The sequence below is a fragment of the Schistocerca americana genome, chromosome 1 (genome assembly GCF_021461395.2).
Source record: "Schistocerca americana isolate TAMUIC-IGC-003095 chromosome 1, iqSchAmer2.1, whole genome shotgun sequence".
NCBI lineage: Eukaryota > Metazoa > Arthropoda > Insecta > Orthoptera > Acrididae > Schistocerca > Schistocerca americana.
The window spans coordinates 108,184,214-108,207,328 of NC_060119.1; the positions used below are offsets into that span (position 1 = coordinate 108,184,214).

The window sequence follows — 23,115 nt, forward strand, 5'->3', positions numbered from 1 at the left end:
TCCCTGCAACCTTTCGAGTGGGCGAGAGCCACACGCCACCTTGGCTCCAGGCTCAGGTCCGCGTTCACCTTGACCTCAGCTCGCTCCAAAAAGAGGTTACCCCCGGTTCGGTCTACCACTCCCGTTTTGTTGAACTTTGTTCGAAGTTCATCAATATGACCTTCATTTATACAGATGGCTCAAAGACCAATGACGGGGTCGGGTGTTCTTTTATTGTCGGGGCACAAAGTTTCAAATACCGGCTCCATGGCCATTGTTCGGTCTTCACAGCTGAGCTCTTTGCCCTCTACCAGGCTGTTCATTACATCTGCCGCCACCGACATTCTGCTTATGTCATCTGCTCCGATTCCCTGAGCGCCATCCAGAGCCTCAGTCATCCGTATCCGGTTCACCCTTTCGTGCACCAGATCCAATGCTCTCTTCAGCAGCTGGTGGACGTCGGTTCTCCGGTTAGCTTTATGTGGGTCCCTGGCCATGTCGGTATCCCTGGGAACGAAGCTGCAGATGCCGCGGCCAAGGATGCGGTCCTCCAGCCTCGGACAGCTTCTTGTTGTGTCCCTTCGTCGGATTGTAGCAGGGTAATTTGTCGGCGCATTTTATCGCTGTGGCATGCCGATTGGGCTGCACTTACAGACAACAAGCTTTGGGCCTTGAAACCTCTTCCCGCGGCTTGGACGTCCTTCTCCCCCCCTTCTCGGCGGGAGGAGGTCGTTTTGGCCCGGTTACGCATTAGACACCGCCGGTTCAGCCATCGCCATCTGCTGACGGCTGCGCCGGCGCCGTTCTGCCCATGTGGGCAATTGCTGACGGTCCGCCACATTTTAATGTCCTGTCCGGATTTTAACACACTGCGTCTAGATCTTAACCTGCCATGTACTCTAGATGCCATTTTAGCGGATGACCCATGAGCAGCTGCTCGCGTTCTTCGTTTTATCAATTTGACAAACCTCTCTAAGGAGATTTGATGATGCTGTTTTTTAATCCTATGCCTGTCAGTCTGTCTTTTATCGTGTTTTCCCTTTTAGTTGTTGTTTTAAACTTGTGCCTCGCGGTGCATTCTTAACGTAGTCAGGGCGCTAATGACCATTGAAGTTGTGCGCCCTAAAACCACAAAAAAAAAAAAAAAATTCTAAGAATTCATTAGAGATGGGGCAGATTGGGAAGAATGGGCATGGAAGATGACTATGACCTTTCAAAGGATCATTCCCAGCATTTGCCTTAATCGATTTGAGGGAATAACAGAAAACTTAAATCAAGATGGCCAGCTGGGAATTTGACCTGTGTGTTGGCTTCATAAAAAGAAAATAGTGGTTAGCCCTAGCAAAGGCTATCAGGAACAAATGCCAATGTCAGTTCACAAAATGGAATGTTTGCTAAAAAGATGTTTTGTGTTACAAACTTCATTCCAGTGATGTGTGCACTGGAATTGACGTCTGTTGCCAATAACCACGACACTTTTCAGTCACCATGTAAGAAAGATGACACAAGAATGTGTTATGACGACGACGACGAATGAATCGTCGCCAATGTGAATGACTTGTGGCCAATGCTAAATAGAAACATACAAATCTCTTGTTTGAATATACAGCAGGTTTGTCTGTGAAGTTGATAAGGAGCTGGCTGCATGGTCTGGTCTGCAACAACTAAAATAATTAGAAGTCATTGGTAAAAATAATATATTGTACTTAACTGGTGGTACAGGAGTCTTCATAGTCAGGAGGAATACAATTACAAACAGAGAGCTGTAGAGGCACCACATAGGCCATACTTTAACTAAGCGCCTTGTTAGAGGTTGTTTCCTATCAGCTGAAGGCTATACTACTTTCTTGCTTGACGTCCTGAGCAAGCGTGGCTGAATGCACGCTAGAGACTTGTTGCAAGTCGCGGAGTGGTGCTAGTTTCGACTCGCGGATCCAATGATACTAGTACGGACCACGGTCGATAACTGCAACCCCTAACAAGTGTGGTATCGAATGTTAATACCACAGAATCTGCACCAAATGTGCTATTGCACAAGAACATCCATTGCACTCTGCTGATTTCACTAGTGAATCTGTCTGGGAGCTTAGCTGTAAAGCAAACCCCACCACACTTACTCTTCTAATCTTGTCATAAATGTTTACCTTCCTTATTAATTATTGGACAGTGATCAAGAAAATTTCTTTGTGGATGAAAATGCACTTTAAACTTGACTTGACAAAATCATTATCTCTGAATAAGCAGCTTTCTGTTCACATGGCACCCAAAAACTGTCTGAGCATCATTATCAGACTGTGAAACATTTCTTGTTTCTAGTTAAAATTAAAATTGAGGTTCATACTCATCCATATTATCTGTCACAGCCATAGTCCTGGATTTGTAGACAACTACTGTAAATAGACTGTTAAGTCAAATGAATATTTAATCAAGTATTAAGTTTCAGAATATTATTTATTGTAATTTTGAAAAATCCAACCTTCTTTACAAAAACTGAAATAATTTCTAACATAAAATACTTAAAATGAATCTTGCTTAACAAGCTATATGCTTTCCATCCAAAATCGCACAAATTACTGTGCCCCTCTGCCAACACATGGCTGTGACTATATGTATGTTCTTTAACAATCCACTCTCGCAGACATGCAACCTCCAATTCTGCTCTGAGGTTGTGAAATTGCCCAGTGTCAAGGTAGCATCACCATCCCCCCATCCAGCTGTGTAACAAGCCATCAAACTCTCACCTCAAGGGGCGGTAACTCACGTGAAGACTTCCTCCGTCAACACCCAAGTCTTCATCTAACTGGAAAGGCTCGAAGAAGTCCACCAAAGGAAAAACGGTCTTCTCCTTTGCCACCTCGAAGATCCTCTTCGATGGTGTCGGTACGTGATACCTTAGCCGGGCCAGCCTCTGTGTCACCAGTGTGCACCAACAACCGTTTTTCAGTGTTGGACTCCACAGACCAACCGTACAAACAAGCTGATGCTTCTGTGGACCCCACAAAGCAGGATCCTCGTGCTTCTGTGCCCTGCAGTAGTGCCTCTTCCCCAGCTGCCACTCGGCAGCCGCTGAGGTGTCACCCCCACGTCTCTTCCTCATCATGACTCCCCTCCAATGGAATTTTCACAGCCTTTGGTCCCACAAAGAGGATTTATCGCTGCTTTTAGCATCCCCTTGTACTCTGCCTTCAGGAAACAGAATTGCGCCCTCACAACTGCTTTGAGATTTCACTTTACTTACCAATTCATTTTTACCTTCGCTCTGAGGTTGGCATTCCCTCTCAAGGGGCATCATGCTGCTCATACAGGATGACATTCATGGTCAACCCACCTTCCCTATTATCAATCTTCAAGCTGTTGCAGTTCGCCTTTTCCTTCCCCACCTGACTTTTCCTCTCTGTACTATATATGTCCCTCTATCATTTGCTGTCACAAGGGCAGACTTCCTTCAACTTATTGGGCAGCTACCTCCCCCATTTTTGCTACTCGGTGACTTTAATGCACATCATCCCCTTTGGGGTTTTCCCAGAACCTGTCAGAGAGGTGCCCTCTTGGCTGACCGTCTTAAGCCAACGTAACCTCTTCTCTCTTAACACTGGAGCACCCACTTTCCTTTCCGACTGCTTGCATGCCTATTCCCATTTGGACCTATCCTTCTGCACTGCCCAGCTTGCCCATCGTCTTCAGTGGTCCATTCTTTCTGACACCTACTTGAGCGACCCATGTGCTGTCCGTTTGCTGACTCTCACCACATCCGCATGCAAGCCCAAAAGGCAGCTTACTAAGGCTGACTGGCACTTTTACCCCTCTCTGGCAACCTTCAAAGAATAAGATTTCCCCAGTGGTGATAACAAGGTTCAGTATCTCTCAAACATTATCCTTACTGCTACAGAACATTCCATCCCCCGCACTTCCTCTCTACCCCATCGTGTCCCAGTCCCTTGGCAGACTGAGGCATGCCGCGACACAATTTGCACACGTAGACATGCTCTCCACATTTTTTATCGCCACCCTACTCTGGCACACTGCATTCATTATAAACAGATGCGTGCAAAGTGTCATCGCGTTATTCGGGATAGCAAAAGAGCTAGCTTAATTTCATTCACTAGTTCTTTTAACAGTTCCACACCTTCCTCTGTCATGTGTGCCAGCCTCTAACGGCTCTCTGGAACCAAGATCCATTCCCCAATTTCCGGCGTGACCATTTTGCGGAAGTTTCTAGCTCTTCCCCACCCTGCCTTCCTCCATCGGAAACGGGTGGAGGAGGCTCAAGTGATTCCCTTCTCTTTTCCACGTCGTGAGTGCTACAATGCCGTCTTTACAATGAGGGAGATAGATCATACTCTCAGTTCATGCTGATCCTCCGCTCCAGGGCCTGACGCCACCCACTTTCAGTTGTTGCAGCCCCTTTCTCTTGCAGGCCAGCACTTTATGCATAACATGTACAACCGCATCTGGGCAGAGGACACATTTCCTGGATGCTGGCGTGAAGCCACTGTCATACCCATACCTAAGCCCGGTAAGGACAAAACCCTTCCTTCTCTCCTACCAGTTGTGTTTGCAAGGTGATGGAACATATGATTTGTGCCTGGCTGGTGTGGTGGCTTGAGTCTTCGTTAGTAGAACTATGGATTTCGAGCGCGGCATTCTGCAGTTGACCATCTCATTACTTTGTCCACGCATGTCATGAATGGTTTTCTGCAGAAATCCAAGACTGTGGCCATGTTTTAGATTTGGAGAAGGCCTACGACACCTGCTGGAGAACTGGTATCCTCCGTACTCTTTACACGTGGGGCTTCCGTGGGCACCTGCCCTGTTTTCTTCAGGCATTTGTACAAGACCAAGTTTTAAAGGTGCATGTGGGTTCTGCCTTGTCAAACACCTTTATCCAGGAAAGTGGTGTGCGGTCCTGAGCATCATTGTCTTTGCTGTCACCATTACCCCTATAATGGCCTCTCTCCCGCCGGGCATCTCCAGCTCTCTCTTTGTTGACGATTTTGCCATCTATTGCAGTTCTCCATGGACCTGTCTCTCTGGGTGGCATCTTCAGTGCAGTTTTGATCGTCTTTACTCCTGGAACATCGACAGTGGCTTTTGCTTTTCCACTGTCAAAACAGTCTGTATGAATTTCTGGCAGCGCAAATGGTTTCTCCCACCATCCTTACATTTTGGGCCCGCTGCCGTTCCATTTGTTGAAACTACGAAATTTCTGGGGCTCATGCTCGGTAAGAAACTCTCTTGGTCCTCCCATTTGTTGTACCTGGCAGCCCACTGTACGCAGTCCCTCAATCTCCCATGTACCCTCCATGGTACTTCCTGGGGTGCCGATCGAACCACCCTCCTCTGTTTGTACCGGTCCCTTGTCTTTTCGAAACTCGACTATGGGTGCTTTGTTTATGCATCTTCATGTCCACCTCTCGTACGCCATCTCAACACTATCGACCATCATGGCATCCATTCGGCCAAGGGCGACTTTTACACCAGCCCGGTTGAGAATCTGTATGCTGAAGCTGCTGAACTTCCACTGTCCTATCACCGTGACTTTCTCCTCAGTAGGTATGCATGCCATTTGTCTGCCATGTGTGGCCATCCCTCCTATGCCTCCTTCTTTGATAACTCCTTTGATCATCAGTATGGGGCTTGTTCCTCTTCTCTGTTACCTCCTGGAGTCCGCTTTCGCAACTTGCTCCGGTGGCTTAACTTCACACTACTTGCAGCTTTCCCAATGGGTGCGAACCCTTCACCACCTTGGCTTCCTGAAGCGGCCCGTGTTAACTTTGGCCTTCATTTGCTTCCTAAGGACACTACTCCAATCTTGGTCTATCACCTCCAGTTTCATGACCTACGCGATAGTACCTTTGTATACACTGATGGCTTTTGGACTGACCGTGAGGTCGGGTGTGCCTTCGTCATTGGCACCCGTGTCTTTTGATATCAGCTTCCAGCACACTCCTCAGTATTTACAGCCGAGCTCTTTGCCTTGTATCAGGTCACGGAGTACATCCGGTAACACAGCCTTTCCAATTGTGTGCTCTGCTCAGACTCACTCAGTGCCCTCCAAAGTCTAGGTGCGCTGTACACTGCTCATCCCTTTGTGCAGCGGATCCAGGAAAACTGTCGCTTGCTCATTCTTGGTGAAGCCAGTGTCATGTTCATGTTTCTGTGGGCCCTGTTCATGTCAGTCTGCCAGGAAACGAGGCTGCTGACAAGGTTGCAGTCCTCATACCTCAACATGCGTGTACCTATATTCCCTCTGATGATCTCTGCGTTACCGTCTGTCAGGAAGTGGTGTCCCTTCATGGGAATAAGCTTCAGCCTATTGAGCCTCTCCCAACACCGTGGATGACCTCCTCTCGGCCCCCCACCGGGAAGAGATTATTTTAACTTGGTTGCGTATTGGGCACTGCCTTTTTAGCCATTGTCATTTGCTGAGAGACGCTACCCCACCACTTTGTACACATTGTGCCCAAATTTTAACTGTCTGCCAGTTCCTGCTGAAATGCCTTTTTTTTATTTTTTTATTTATTTTTTTTTTTTAAGGAAATACCCTAATTTCTTCTACCTTGTCCTATTTGGGCTTGTGTTCCTCTACTAATAATCATTGTCAAAGGAACATTGAACTCTAATTTAAATTTCTTCCTTCTGTTACTTTAAAGTCCCTCATTACGAGCCTTATGAAGTTCTATGGATAACAGTCAAAGAAATAATTTGGATCTCTGTTGTTGAGCTTACCATGCCAACAGCTGCTACTTAAATGCATGAATACATGTTGACAAAAAATGCACTCCTGAAATCTTGCTCTCTCGTAATATTGACATTCCCTGAACAAGACTAAATGTAGTGTTACAAGAAATCCATTTGTGGGTCTGAACATTCTGCCTGGTTTGGATTCATTCACATCTTGATATGGTACCATTTGATGTTGACAAGGCATATTAGTACAAGCTTTCACTTTGGCTACTTTTTAGCATGAACACTTGGAATAATGCAGACTTTTGCTGCTGTAAAATACAGGACCTTGTGCGAATTTGTGTATATCATTTCTCTGCAATATTAATTGCTGCTGTTACCTAGTTTTACACAGCCTCAGAATGTGGTTTAATGTGGACCTTTTTTTTTCTGTGTGCTGAAATTTTAATGGATGTTAGTGTAGCAGAAGAAGATTGAAAATGAACATTTCCTTTGTGGCGTCTCAGAATTGTAGTGTCATTCAGATGAAGGGTTCAAACATAAAAGTGCATACAGATTGACATTTTTGTGTTGTACAGAAAAATGCAGATGTTGCAGTGTCACAGCTCATGCTCTCTGCTGACCGCTATCAGAGTGTGTTGACTTTGGTAGAGTTCTGCCAAATGGAAGTGCGTTGGTCGATCAGACAACGGCTGCTGCGTGCCTTTGGTCTTGTCTGTGGACTGGATGCAGGGGCTCTCTCACTCATGCTTAACTCTGTTCTGCCTTCTGAATTGGCCAGGTATGACCTAACAATGTTTGTGGAATTTTTAAACACTTTTCCCTTATTTTAAGAGAGAATATTGTATTTGTGTGTTGGGTGTTTCTAATTCCACATTTTCCAGAGATCTTATGAGGTGTGTGTGTGTGTGTGTGTGTGTGTGTGTGTGTGTGTGTGTGTGTGTGTGTGTAAGTTGTCTGTTTCGGAAGAAGGCCTTCTGGCGTAAATGTTTAGTAGTCTTTTTGTTGTGCCTGTCTGCGACTCAGCGTCTCTGCTGTCTGGTGGGTACCAATCTCTAGTTTTCATAATGTTGTCATATGTTTCATTCAAATGGATAGTTGGGAACACCAATAAATTATGGGACAGAGTTGCTGATGAATACTTACATCCAGAAGGTACTGCTGTTAGACAATTATAAAAGTAAGAGACAGACATTATGTAGCTTTTAAACTAATAGTTCCTTTTTAAGGGAGGAATAGGGATAGGTTGGGGAAAGTTAGAATTGAGGTGTAGATCACTCAGAATCTGAGATGGGAAATACCAAGAATGGGAACGAGGGTAGACAAATCTCTTCCTCATGGCAGTTGGATCTGCCTCATCATGGGGTCTGAGTGACTTGCCCTTCCATTTATTATTTCTGAAACCTTCATAGTGTGGTTTTTTGTGTGTATCTGTTGGCAGTACCATTCATTTCATCTACTAAGGGTGAATATTGGCCAGCAATTATGACTCATAATTTGTTATTTTTCTTGATAGAATTTTCCTTTGATGCAGCACACAGTCATAAAATTCTGTTTTGGATGTTTTATTACCAATGGAAATTCATGTGAAGTTGATGAGAGTATTTAAGGAGTATGCATGTTACTTTTCAACTAATAAACAGCTAAATTCAGATGTGGCTAAAATTCTATTGAATATGACACATATAAAGGACATTACTACTCGTACATTGTATCCACAAATGAAAACATCAAGAAATTGCATAATACAGTAAATGATGATTGGTAATTGAAAAAGAAAGTAAACTAAACTCCGCCCAAACAGGCCATGAAGGCCCAGTGGTATTGACTGGCTGCCGTGTCGCCCTCGGCCCACAGGTGTCACTGGATGTGGCTGTGGAGGGGCATGTGGTCAGCATACCCCTGTCCGGGCCGTATGTCAGTTTACAAGACTGGAGCCACTACTTCTCAGTCAAGTGGTTCCTCAGTTTGCCTCACAAGGGCTGAGAGCACCCCACTTACCAACGGTGCTCGGCAGACTGGATGGTCAACCATCCAAGTGCTATCCCAGTCCGATAACACTTAACTTCGGTGATCTGACAGGAACCTGTGTAACCACGGTGGCAAGGCCATTGATGATTGGAGGTGCTTAAAATATCTGATACTACAGACGTACTAGGAAAAAGTATGTAACCTGCAAATACTGTGTAAACCTTCTGGCCCAAGTGAATGAAAATATTTGTGAGAAGTGACCTGAGTGGAAAAGAAGCACCTAACTTAAAGATAATGTGCTTAGCCACAAAGGTACTGGTACAGTGGAAAAACTATAGTATTTAAAGTATGAATTGTTGAAATATCCACCCTGTTTACCATATTAGGAACATTTTGACTTCTGATTATGTCATATTCTGGCTACCAAACACTTTGAATCTATTCAAAAGGTTACAGCAACAATAGTTGAGTATATTCCATACGTCCAGAATCATGATTCATTGATGGAATCTTCTCACTTGTAAAACACTGAATGGAGTGCACTCCTCAGAAGGACAGTAAGTCATAAAATTAAAAATACAGTGTCCATTGCTGGACTAATAAAATTGTTTTTTGCTGTAGTAAAATAACTGTCTGTTATGGAAGAAAATTGCAGTATTAGGAATGCTGGAGAATATGTGCGTGATGGCTCTTAGGAGAGAGACCCAGCGTCCAATATGTATATAACAGCAAAAGTTCATTTTTCTTTTTTTATGATTTGAAAATGATAAATTTTTCAAGTAATTATTGTTTTATACTAAATTAAGCAAAACTGAATTCCATAAAATTTTAATACTGATAGATTCCTTTATATTGCATACTCATACAGCGGAAAACCTTGGATGGCTTAACAACAATATGAAGTGGCTCCATCAATACTTCCATCTACATCAGAGCTACCAACCATCAATAATACCTCCATTTAAACAAGTGCTGACCATTTCACACCAGGAAAGACTTTCTGTGCAGACAAACTGCTTGTGGTCATCACATCAGCAGTGACAAGCAGTCCCTCTCCAAATATGTTGGAGGTCTTGCTGAGGCATTCACATACCAAAATTACACTCCCCACCTTGTCCAGAAACAAATCTCTTGCACCTTGTCTCCCCAATCACTTACCATTTCCCAGGTACCCACTAACCAGCCACAAAGGGGCACGCCCCTCATGACTCAATACCACCCAGATTGGAGCAACTGAATCATGTATTCCCTTGCGATTTTGATTACCTCTTGTCATGCCATGAAATGAGAAATATCTTTCCCACTATCCTCCCCATCCTCCCTACAGTGGTATTCCACCACCCACCCAACATTCACGATATCCTTGTCCATCTGTATTCCACTTCTGCTCCCAACCTCTTGCCCCATGGCTCATATCTCTGAAATAGATCTATATGCAAGATCTGTCCCATGCATCTTCCTCCTACTGTCTACTCCAGTCCTGTCACAGACCTCTGCTACCCTATCCAAGGCAGGACCAACTGTGAAAGCAACCATCCTGTCCATAACCTTCTGCACTGCTGTGTGGCATTGTACATGAGCATGATCAGTAACAAGCTGTGTGTTGGTGTGAAGGACCACCCAGTAGCCAGACTTGCCACCTAACATGGTGTGATTGACTTTCAGTGACTGCTTCACAACCTGTGTCATCAGGACTCTTCCAATAATACTAGCTTTTCTGTATTACACAAGAGGGAACTCTTTCCACAACATACTCATCATTTTTATAATCCCCCTCACCTCAAACCTTCACTAGTGCATTCCCGTAACCCTTCTGGTCTCACTCTAATCCCTGTCCCCGTCTCCCATTCCGAATGTGCACACACTTTTTACCCCCCCCCCCCCCCTCCCCCTTCCCCATCGCACCTGCATAGTCCTTTCCCATTCTTTCCCCTTCCGTCTCTCTAAACCCCAACACAGTTGCTCCTAGCAGTCCACCATCATGTCCGTGCACACTTCCACATTCCAAAGACAGCAATACCAATACGGCATCCCCCACACTCTACACACACAGTAGCAATAACTTGTAACTAGTCTCAACGAATATTTCTAAATTTGTTAGATGTAATATTATTTTTCAAATATATTTATTGTTTTTGTTTGATGTTTCACATGTTTTAAATCTGTTGACATGAGTTGATTAGAAATCATTCATGATTTACATATCATACATTCAATAAGTAACCTTAAGTCACTGCCATGTGTCTGTGTTGTTAATTATTGAAATGGGAGCAGTTGTCATTTGGCAACTTCACAGTGTTTGACATTGCTTTCATATGTTCAGGTAAATGTGGTATGGATAAGTTAAACTATTTAAAATCATTGGCTTGTATTCAACTAAAATGTCTACACACACATATTGAGAGATAATTTGTGTTTTTTTTACTCTTTATGTCAGACCAGGACAGTTTCGTCATCCTGTAGGAAAATTTGGGGTCTATGAAAGTGATGATGACTTCACATATGATTTTTATGCAGGTTCACAAGTTTTTGAGAACATTTCTTACAGAGAAACAGCAGTCTGGCTAAAAGTACTTTAAAAATGGACGAAAAACAACCTGCACCACAATAAAACATTTATTTACAATGGTTGCCAGTTTGTCAGAAAGTGACCATCTTCAAACCACTTACACCATGATGGTTGGAAATGGTAGTGAACAGAACAGGTGTTATGACTCCATGTGAAACAGCAGTTAACGTTTGTACATTCATAACACCTGCTTCATTCACCACCATCCCTGCCTGCGGGTCCAAGGGTTAGAATAGGCCCGAGGTATTCTTGCCTGTCATAAGAAGTGACAAAAAGGAATCTCTCACCTTTTGGCCTTTATGTGATGGTCCAATGTAGGGTTTGACCTCCATTTTTCAAAATTTTCCCGAAGAGCGAGCCAATTGGGGAAGGGCACCTTACATGGTGCATTTTGTCCATCAAGCATTGGCATCTTTAGCCAACTTTCTCATCGTGGATTGCAGTCCTGCTCATCCTCCATCTCTTGAGTGAGGACACCTTCTTGGTTGTGGTTTCCCCCACCCACTATGCAGTAGTTTTGTGTGCCAATGAAGACCATGGAATTCTTTGTACATTTTATCCAGCACAGTAGCCAGACCATTGTGGTGGGGCCACCACGTACCCTGTTGGTTATAGCTCCCTGACCACACAGGGATCGCTCTGCTGATACCTGCGCCATTAACTCCCCAAGTATGCCAAGGGGTAGATGCCCACCCCCTGGGGCATCGGGAATCCCGGCAATGGCCATCCTGCCAGGTGGCCTTCGCTGCGGCTGGGTGGCACCCGGTGGGAGGGCCCCTGGTCGGAGTGGGTGGCATCAGGGTGGATGACACGCAATGAAGCGTAGTGCATCATCTCTTGCTGATGGTCAAACTCCAGCAGTCACTAAGCATTCACAGGCTCAATTCAGTGCACAGAAGTAAGACCCCAAATTGTTCCCCTCCCTGGCCACACGATGGGAGGCACGTCAGGCTAAGGATGGGAGCGTTTCTTATTCACCCCGGTACCTTGTATGTTAGAGAGCTGATGGGGAATCTTTCATGACGATGATGCCTCAGTTTTTTGTGTTCAGCATTTAGAGGACAAGGGTGGGGAGGTGAAGGGATTGTCCAAAACGAGATCTGGGTCAGTCTTCATCAAAACGGCATCCTCTGCCTAGTCAGAGGCGTTACTCGCTCGTGACAACTGGGGGATGTTTCTGTAACCATCACACCACATAAGAGCTTAAATATGGTCCAGGGTATCATATTTCGCGGGGACCTTATTTTGTGATTTACATAAACAATCTGGTTGATGGTATTGACAGCGGCATTATACTGTTTGCCGATGATGCTGTACTCTACAGGAAATTAGTATCACATGAAAGTTGTCCTTCCCCCCATGAACAATGGACCTTGCCATCGGTGGGGAGGCTTGCGTGGCTCAGCGATGCAGATAGCCGTACCGTAGGAGCAACCACAACGGAGGGGTATCTGTTGAGAGGCCAGACAAACGTGTGGTTCCTGAAGAGGGGCTGCAGACTCTTCAGTAGTTGCAGGGGCAACAGTCTGGATGATTGACTGATCTGGCCTTGTAACACTAACCAAAATTGTTGTGGGTTGGCAGGAGAGCCAACACCGTATTATTAGAGGAAGCAGAAAGGCACGTGTTTTAGCTCACGCAGGCTGGCGTGAGGTCTGGAACAGGACAAGGAAATTAGACTCTAGAAAAATGGACTTAGCTGGTGGAATACTTAAATTTAATCCATTAATGATGAGCGTCGCTCTTGACGGTACATGATTAAGGTATCAATAGTAACTGGTACTGGTGCCTTGCTAGGTCATAGCAAATGACGTAGCTGAAGGCTATGCTAACTATCGTCTCGGCAAATGAGAGTGTATTTTGTCAGTGAACCATCGCTAGCAAAGTCGGTTGTACAACTGGGGCGAGTGCTAGGAAGTCTCTCCAAACCTGCCGTGTGGCGGCGCTTGGTCTACAATCACTGATAGTAGCGACACGTGGGTCCGACGTATACTAACGGACCGCGGCCGATTTAAAGGCTACCACCTAGCAAGTGTGGTGTCTGGCAGTGACACCACAAAAACAGCCTTGCTGTGCTGGTACTGCAAACGGCTGAAAGCAAGGGGAAACCACGGCCATAAATTTTCCCGGGGGCATGCAGCTTTACTGTATGGTTGAATGATGATGACGTCCTCTTGGGTAAAATATTCCGGAGGTAAAATAGTCCCCCATTCGGATCTCCGGGCGGGGACTACTCAGGAGGACGTCGTTATCAGGAGAAAGGAAACTGGCGTTCTATGGATCGGAGCGTGGAATGTCAGATCCCTTAATCGGGCAGGTAGGTTAGAAAATTTAAAAAGGGAAATGGATAGGTTAAAGTTAGATATAGTGGGAATTAGTGAAGTTCGGTGGCAGGAGAAACAAGACTTTTGGTCAGGCGAATACATGGTTATAAATACAAAATCAAATAGGGGTAATGCAGGAGTAGGTTTAATAATGAATAAAAAAAAATAGGAGTGCCGGTAAGCTACTACAAACAGCATAGTGAACGCATTATTGTGGCCCAGATAGACACGAAGCCCACACCTACCACAGTAGTACACGTTTATATGCCAACTAGATCTGCAGATGACGAAGAAATTGAAGAAATGTATGATGAAATAAAAGAAATTATTCAGGTAGTGAAGGGAGACGAAAATTTAATAGTCATGCGTGACTGGAATTCGTCAGTAGGAAAAGGGAGAGAAGGAAACGTACTAGGTTAATATGGATTGGGGGGAAGAAATGAAAGAGGAACCCGCCTTGTAGAATTTTGCACAGAGCATAACTTAATCATAGCTAACACTTGGTTCAAGAATCATAAAAGAAGGTTGTATACATGGAAGAAGCCTGGGGATACTGACAGGTTTCAGATAGATTATATAATGGTAAGAGAGAGATTTAGGAACCAGGTTTTAAATTGTAAGACATTTCCAGGAGCAGATGTGGACTCTGACCACAATCTATTGATTATGAACTGTAGATTAAAAAAGAAGAAACTGCAAAAAGGTGGGAATTTAAGGAGATGGGACCTGGATAAACTGACTAAACCAGAGGTTGTACAGAGGTTAAAGGAGAGCATAAGGGAACAATTGACAGGAATGGGGGAAAGAAATACAGTAGAAGAAGAATGGGTAGCTTTGAGGGATGAAGTAGTGAATGCAGCAGAGGATAAAGTAGGTAAAAAGACGAGGGCTGCTAGAAATCCCTGGGTAACAGAAGAGATAATGAATTTAATTGGTGAAAGGAGAAAATATAAAAATGCAGTAAATGAAGCAGGCAAAAAAGAATACAAACGTCTCAAAAATGAGATCGACAGGAAGTGCAAAATGGCTAAGCAGGAATGGCTAGAGGACAAATGTAAGGATGTAGAGGCTTATCTCACGAGGGGTAAGATAGATATTGCCTACAGGAAAATTAAAGAGACCTTTGGAGAAAAGAGAACTACTTGTATGAATATCAAGAGCTCAGATGGAAAGCCAGTTTTAAGCAAAGAAGGGGAAGCAGAAAGGTGGAAGGACTATATAGAGGGTCTATACAAGGGCGATGTACTTGAGGACAATATTATGGAAATGAAAGAGGATGTAGATGAAGATGAAATGGGAGATATGATACTGCGCGAAGAGTTTGACAGAGCACTGAAAGACCTGAGTAGAAACAAAGCCCCGGGAGTAGACAATATTCCATTAGAACTACTGACAGCCTTGGGAGAGCCAGTCCTGACAAAACTCTACCATCTGGTGAGCAAGATATATGAGACAGGCGAAATACACTCAGACTTCAAGAAGAATATAATTATTCTAATCCCAAAGAAAGCAGGTGTTGACAGATGTGAAAATTACCGAAGTATCAGTTTAATAAGTCACGGCTGCAAAATACTAACGAGAATTCTTTACGGACGAATGGAAAAACTAGTACAAGCCGACCTCGGGAAAGATTAGTTTGGATTCCGTAGAAATGTTGGAACATGTGAGGCAATACTGACCCTACGACATATCTTAGAAGAAAGATTAAGGAAAGGCAAACCTACATTTCTAGCATTTGTAGACTTAGAGAAAGCTTTTGACAATGTTGACTGGAATACTCTCTTTCAAATTCTGAAGGTAGCAGGGGTAAAATACGGGGAGCGAAAGGCTATTTACAATTTGTTCAGAAAGCAGATGGCAGTTATAAGAGTCGAGGGACATGAAAGGGAAGCAGTGGTTGGGAAGGGAGTGAGACAGGGTTGTAGCCTCTCCCCGATGTTATTCAATCTGTATATTGAGCAAGCAGTGAAGGAAGCAAAAGAAAAATTCGGAGTAGGTATTAAAATCCATGGAGAAGAAATAAAAACTTTGAGGTTCGCCGATGACATTGAAATTCTGTCAGAGACAGCAAAGGACTTGGAAGAGCAGTTGAACGGAATGGATAGTGTCTTGAAAGGAGGATATGAGATGAACATCAACAAAAGCAAAGCGAGGATAATGGAATGTAGTCGAATTATGTCGGGGGATGCTGAGGGAATTCGATTAGGAAATGAGACACTTAAAGTAGTAAAGGAGTTTTGCTATTTGGGGAGCAAAATAACTGATGATGGTCGAAGTAGAGAGGATATAATATGTTGACTGGCAATGGAAAGGAAAGCATTTCTGAAGAAGAGACATTTGTTTACATCAAATATAGATTTAAGCGTCAGAAGGCGTTTCTGAAAGTATTTGTATGGAGTGTAGCCATGTATGGAAGTGAAACATGGACGATAAATAGTTTGGACAAGAAGAGAATAGAAACTTTCGAAATTTGGTGCTACAGAAGAATGCTGAAGATTAGATGGGTAGATCACATAACTAATGAGGAGGTATTGAATAGGAGAAATTTGTGGCACAACTTGACTAGAAGAAGGGATTGGTTGGTAGGACATGTTCTGAGGCATCAAGGGATCACCAGTTTAGTATTGGAGGGCAGTGTGGAGGGTAAAAATCGTAGAGGGAGACCAAGAGATGAATACACTAAGGAGATTCAGAAGGATGTAGGTTGCAGTAGTTACTGGGAGATGAAGAAGCTTGCACAGGATAGAGCAGCATGGAGAGTTGCATCAAACCAATCTCAGGACTGAAGACTACAACAACAACATGAAAGTTGTGAACAAATTAATGAGGATTTGCAGAAAATAAATTCATGTTGTAATGACTGACAGCTATCTCTCAATATTAGTAAGTGCAACCTACTGTGTATAACAAGGTGAAAATCCCCATTAATGTAAGAGTACAAAATAAATTCCCAGTCTTTGGAAGCAGTAACAGCCGTTAAGTATCTGGGTGTGACTGTTCAAAATGATCTCAAATGGAATGATCAGATTACACAACTAATGGGCGAGGCGAACCCTAGATTGCTGTTATATTGGTAGAATCCTGAAGCGATGCAATCCTTCAACAAAGAAAATTGCATACAATATGTTAGTTCGTCCAGTCTTAGAGTATTGTTGGTCTGTATGGGACCCTTAGCAGTTGGGTCTGATTCAAGAGATTGAGAAGGTCCAAAGAAGAGCGACAAGATGTGCGACTGGTACATTTAGCTATTGCAAGAGCGTTACAAATCTCATTGATAGTTTGAAGATAGATGACGCGCTGAATGGAAAGGGTTGCTCACTAAATTCCAAAATCCAATCTTCGCCGAGCATGTAGAGCATATATGATTACAACCAACTTTCAGATTGTACAATGATCACCATTCAAAGATAAGGGAAATTAGAGCTCGTACTGAGGCGTTCAGACAGTCGTTTTTCCCTTACGCGATCGGTGAGTGGAACAGAGGGGGTGAAATATGACTTTGGCGCGAATTGTGTCCTCCACCACACACCGCTTGGTGGCTAGCGGAGTATATATGTAGATGAAGATATAGATATAGATGCAGTCTGATGATGAGCTGCGCGCCAAATTAGAGTGGCGAGGTGTACATTTCGTTTGACGTGTCCACCAGGGTGCTAGGTATAATCAGGTTGCCATCGGTGCCTTCATCTTGGCCTTCGAGGGTGGTATATTACTTGAGAAGGTCAAGGTGTGGTCTACCACAGTGATGTAAAGCCCTATATCCCTCCCCCAATGCAGTGCTTTAAATGCTGGAAGTTCTGCCATACATCATCCCGCTGTACTTCCAGCGCCACATGTTGAGATTGCGAATGCCTATCACATCCAAATACTCCATGTGCCCCGCCTCCCATCTGTGTCAGTTGCGGAGAGCACCATTCGCCTTACTCACCAGACTGCAGGGTTCTCCAGAAAGAAAGGAAAATCATGGATTACAAGACCCTGGACTAACTGACCTACACTGAGGCTAAGAGGAAATTTGAGCTTCTACATCCTGTATGCACGACATCATCTTATGTTGCCGCTACAACAGTTCTAGCCCCATCAGCTCCACCAACCTCAGTCACCTCTCAGAGCTGGGAGACTACACCCACCCCCTTGATGGTGGGAGGGGGGGGGGGGGGGCACTTTCCTCCCTGTTGCCCCTGCACCGTCTAATTCAGGAGCAACACTCCACTAGCCATCGGGGATGTCCATCCCCACTTCAAGCTGGAGAAGCGTACAACTTCTTTGGGTCTCTTGGGTCACTCCCTTCCCCGGTTTTTGCTAGTGGGAAAGATGACACCTGCCAGTGGCTGAGGAGCCCAAAAGCAGCTGATCATAGGGCTTCACACTCATCCTCAGTCCCGGAGACTGAATCAGTGAAGTCTTCCTAGCCAGGGAAACCCAAGGAACAGTGAGAGGAATCCAAAAAATCCCCAAGACCAAGGGACTTCTGATGTCACCCACACCACCACCACTACCTCCAAGCTCTGTGTCTGTGGATGAGGTGGAGATTCTGGCATCCACTGAGGACCTAGATCTCGCTGGACCCTCAGACACAATGGATATAGACTGCTCAGGCAATAAGTTGGTGGCAGCAGGTGACCCTGAGGCGTAAACTGCCTAATTGGATTCTCCATGCCTTTCCAGTCTCACGATGACGTCATCCTCCAGTGGAATTGTGGCGGTTTTTTCCACCGCATGGCTGAGCTATGGCAACTGTTAAGCTTTACATCTGCTTTCTGCATTACCCTCCAGGAAACCTGGTTCCCGGTAATGCGGACCCCTGCCCTCCACAGCTATAAGGGATATTACAGGAACCGTTGCGACTATAATCGAGTGTCAGGCGGAGTTTGCATTTGTGTACTAAATTCAGTCAGTAGTGAAACTGTGCCCCTTCAAACCCCTCTTGAAGCTGTGGCTGTCAGAATAAGGACGACACAGGAAATAACTGTCTGCAAAGTATATCTTCCTCCAGAAGGTGCAGTACCCCTGAATGTATTAGCTGAACTGATTGATCAACTCCCGAAACAGTTCCTACTTTTTGGAGACATTAATGCCCATAACCCCTTGTTGGGTGGCACTGTGATTTCTGGCCGAGGCAGAGATGTCGAAACTTTAGTGTCTGAGTTTGACTTCTGCCTCTTAAATACTGGGGCCGTCACACATTTCAGTGTGGCTCATGGTAATTACTTGGTCATTGATTTATGAATTTGCAGCCCAGGACTTCTCCCATCTGTCCACTGGAGAGCACATGACGACCTGTGTGGTAGTGACCACTTCCCCCTCAGGCGCATGGACGCCTGCCCAGATGGGCTTTAAGCAAGGCAGACTGGGAAACTTTCACCTCTGCTGTCACCATTGAATCTCCCCCACACGGTAACATCAATGTTATGGTTGCGCAGGTGACTACAACAATAGTTTCTGCGGCAGAAAACACGATCTCTCGCTCTTTAGGGTGCCCCTCGCAAAAGGCAGTCCCTTGGTGGTCGCTGGACGTTGCTGAAGCAATTAAGGAGTGTCGGCGAGCTCTACAGTGGCATAAGTGGCACCCTTCCCTGGAGCACTTCATAGCCTTTAAACAGCTCCGTGCCCACATTCGCCAACTTCTCAGACAGCAGAAGCAGGTGTGTTGGGAGAGATACGTCTCGGTCATTGGGTGCCATATGTCACCTTCCCAAGTCTGGGCAAAGATCAAACGTGTTTTTGGGTACCAGACCCTAACAGGTGTTCCCATTGTTAATATAAATGGCGTGTTATCTACTGACACAAACACAATTGCCGAGCACTTTGCCGAGCACTATGCTCAAGCCTCTGCATCAGAGAACTTCCGGTGTTTTGCACTCTCAAACGGCGGCTGGAAGGAAAAGTCCTCTCATTCAGTACATGCCACAGAGAATCCTATAATTCCCCATTTATAGAATGGGAGCTCCTCAGTGCTGTAGCACATTGCCATGACACAGCTCCTGGGACAGATCGTGTCCACAGTCAGATGATTAAACATCTCTCATCTGATTACAAGCGACATCTCCTCATCATCTTCAACCAGATCTGGCGTGATGGCGTCTTCCCATCACAATGTTGGGAGAGCACCATCATTCTTGTGCTCAAATCCTGTAAAAACCCACTTGATGTGGATAGATATTGGCCCATCAGCCTCACCAACGTTCTTCGTAAGCTGCTGGAATGTATGGTGTGTTGGCGGTTGGGTTGGGTCCTGGAGTCAGTTGGCCTACTGGCTCCATGTCAGGGCGGCTTCCGCCACAATCACTCTCCCACTAGTAATATTGTGTCCCTCAAGTCTGCCAACACCTGGTTGTCATCTTTTTTGAATTACAAAAAGCGTATGACACGACTTGGTGGCATCATACTCTTGCCCACTCCTGATTTTTATCCAAACTTTCTGTCGCTTCATACTTTCCGTGTCCAAGTTGGTGCCTCCCATAGTTCCCCCCACCCCCACCCCCACCCCCCTCCATATTCAGGAGAATGAGGTCCCACAGGGCTCTGTATTGAGTGTATCTCTATTTTTAGTGGCCATTAATGGTCTAGCAGCAGCTGTTGGGCCATACGTCTCACCTTCTCTGTATACGGACGACTTCTGCATTTCGTACTGCTCCACCAGGACTGGTGTTGCTGAGCCGTGCCTACAGGAAGCCATCCACAAGATACAGTCGTATCCTCTAGTCCACGGTTTCAAGTTTTTGGATGCAAAGTCTGTCGTCCGTTCATCCAGAACCAGAACTTTACCTTAATGACTATCCACTCACTGTAGTGAATACATATCGATTCTTAGGACTGGTTTTTCATGCTTGATTGACTTGGCTTCCCCACCTTCGTAAGCTTTATTGGAACTGCTGGCAGCACCTCAAAGCCCTTCGCTTCCTGAGCAACACCAACTGGGGTGCAGATTGCTCTAAGCTGCTGCAGCTCTACAGAGCCCCTGTTCAATCCCGCCTTGACTGTGGGAGTCTGTTTTATGGTTCATCGGCGCCCTCAGCATCTCATTTACTCTACTCAGTGCACCACTGTGACGTTCGACTAGCAACAGGAGCTTTTAGGACAAGTCTGGTGACTAGCGTCCTGGTGGAGACTAGAATCCCTCCATTGCAGGTTAGGCGTGCACAACTGCTGGGCAGTTACGTTGCACACGTTTGTAGTTCTCCTGTGCAGCTGAATTCCCGTCTCCTTTTTCCACCCATGGCGGTTCATCTCCCACATCAGCAGCCCAAGTCAGGGCTTCCAGTTACAGTTCTTTCCAAACTGGAGTCCTTGCCTTTACTACCTATATTTGAAGTCCATTCATGCACATCTCCATGGTGTACACCTAGGCTGCAGCTTTGTCTGCTTCTTTCACATGACCCTAAGGACTCAGTTAACCCCGCGGCTCTCCGCTGCCACTTCCTTGAGATTCTTCACATGTACCAAGGCCATGAAGTTGCTTACCGACAGCTCGATGGCTGATGATCACATCGGCTTCACGTATGTCCATGGAAGACATATTAAACAGCATTCCTTGCTTGATGGCTGCAGAGACTTCACTGCGGAGCTGGTGGCTATATCCCGTGTTCTTGAGCACATCTGCTTGTACCCTGGGGAGTAGTTTCTTCTGTGTACTTACTCCTTGAGCAGCCTACAAGCTATTGACCAGTATTACCCTCGTCGTCCTTTGGTAGCGACCATCCAGGAGTCCATCTATGCCCTGGAACGGTCCAGTCATACAGTGGTGTTTGTCTGGACCCCGGTCACGTTGGCATTCGAGGCAACGAACTTGCCGACAGGCCGGTCAAACAGGCTACATGGAAACCTCGTATGGAGATTGGCTCCTCTGCAACTGACCTGAGTTCAGTACTATGCCGCAAGGTTTTGCGGCTTTGGGAGACAGAATGGCATAACCTCAGTACGCACTGCAAACTGCATGCCATTAAGGAGACTATGAATGTGTGGAAGACCTCCATCTGGGCCTCTTGCAGGGCCTCTGTGGTTCTCTGTCGGTTCTGCATTGGCCATGCTTGGGTGACACAGAGCTACCTCCTGCGCCGTGATGACCCGCCTCAGTGTCGGCGTGGCGCCCAGCTGACAGTGGCCCGTATTTCGGTGAGCTGTCCTTCTTTGGTTGCCCTGAGATGGACTCTTTAGTTCCGGACTCATTGCCATTAATTTTAGGTGACAACACTTCATCAGCTAATTTACTTTTATGTTTTATACGTGACAGTGGGTTTATACATTCTGTGTAAGTTTTAACCCATGTTCTTTGTCCCTTCGTGTTCTCCACTCTAATGCTTTTAGGCTGGATGTTTTAATGTGTCGCAGAGTGGCTGGCTTTTCCTTTTATTCTCATGGTCGGCCAGCCACTGTCATCTGCTCTCTTGTTTTATCCCTTCTACCTGTTTCTTGCTTCTCTCTGTGGTCTTCTTTTTCTGTTTTGTCCATCGTAGTGTTGGTTGTCCTGTAGTTCTTCTGGTTCTTTCTTTCTCCTGTTATTGTGCTGTACGTCTCTTTTCTTTTTTTCTTTCCCTTGTGCAATTATTTTACTGAGAGCAAGGGACCAATGACCTCACAGTTTGGTGCCCCCCCCCCCCTCCTCCGTCTTTTAAACCAACCAACCAACTATTCACCACCATCGCCAAATGTCATGCTATAAATAATCTGGAGACGTTCACGTTCTGACCGAAACTGGTAACTGTTATAAATAAATGTTTTATTGTGGTGAAGACTGTTATTAATCCATTTTTAGACTGTCATAAATTTCTCCTTGGAGTCCTAATTTAAGATGGTAACAAATGATAACATGACAGACACTTGCAAGGTTGACAGAATTCACAAGGCATGTTTCAATACATTTCCTTTCAGTTTTGTAGGTATATGTAAGGTATAAATATATTTAAGTAAGCATAAGGGAGATCCTGGTACTTTACAGGAGGAAAGTGTCGTGGGGAAAAGAGAACAAATATTTATGGATATAAGAAGCGCGTAGTCACTGATGGACACATCAGAAAATGATGGAAGAGTTCAAAGTTAGGAGAGGTGAGAGACTTATGATCTGATAAACTAAATCTTTTTTGTTAATGGAGTGAATCCATAAACACAACTTCTGCTTCAAGTCTAAAATGCAGACCTAAGGAACTGGTACACTAATCTCATGCCATCACTATCAAGTTTTGAAAATATTTGTGCCTGTAACATTGCTTGTGCTGGTAAAAGTGAATTTTTAGTAAAATTTTCCAGGCCCTTTCTTGGTAATCTTTTCACTGCTGTTAAACATTCGCTGCAGCTTTGCTTTTAATATAACAAGTAAAAACCTCTCTCATCCTCAGCTAGGTTTGTGTATAAACTGTAAATAGCATTTTTTTAAAACCCGCTGCTTCTAAAAAGGTGCCACCAGTCATTCAGTTGCACTGTTCTTTGTCTACATAAACTATGTTAGGTGATAAACATGTAATTACTATATGAATTTATAAGCTGTCTCCTCTGCCACACAGAATATGTAAACACTTAATACATTGACTGCAGACTGTAATTTTATGTATCATTTTTTTGTATGTGAAAATAAGGTAAACATGTGCC

The 23,115-nt window shown here is 44.8% G+C and overlaps 1 protein-coding gene across 3 annotated transcripts in view; it reads left to right on the top strand.

The window, feature by feature from the left end:
• The window catches only part of LOC124549742 (NCK-interacting protein with SH3 domain), a 95,425-nt gene that overhangs the window by 56,730 nt on the left and 15,580 nt on the right, over window positions 1–23,115 (top strand). For all 3 annotated transcript variants that reach the window (XM_047125264.1, XM_047125266.1, XM_047125265.1), the window contains one exon: window positions 7,245–7,447. In XM_047125264.1, the coding sequence (XP_046981220.1) occupies window positions 7,245–7,447 (203 nt within the window). The remainder of the gene's footprint in view (window positions 1–7,244; window positions 7,448–23,115) is intronic.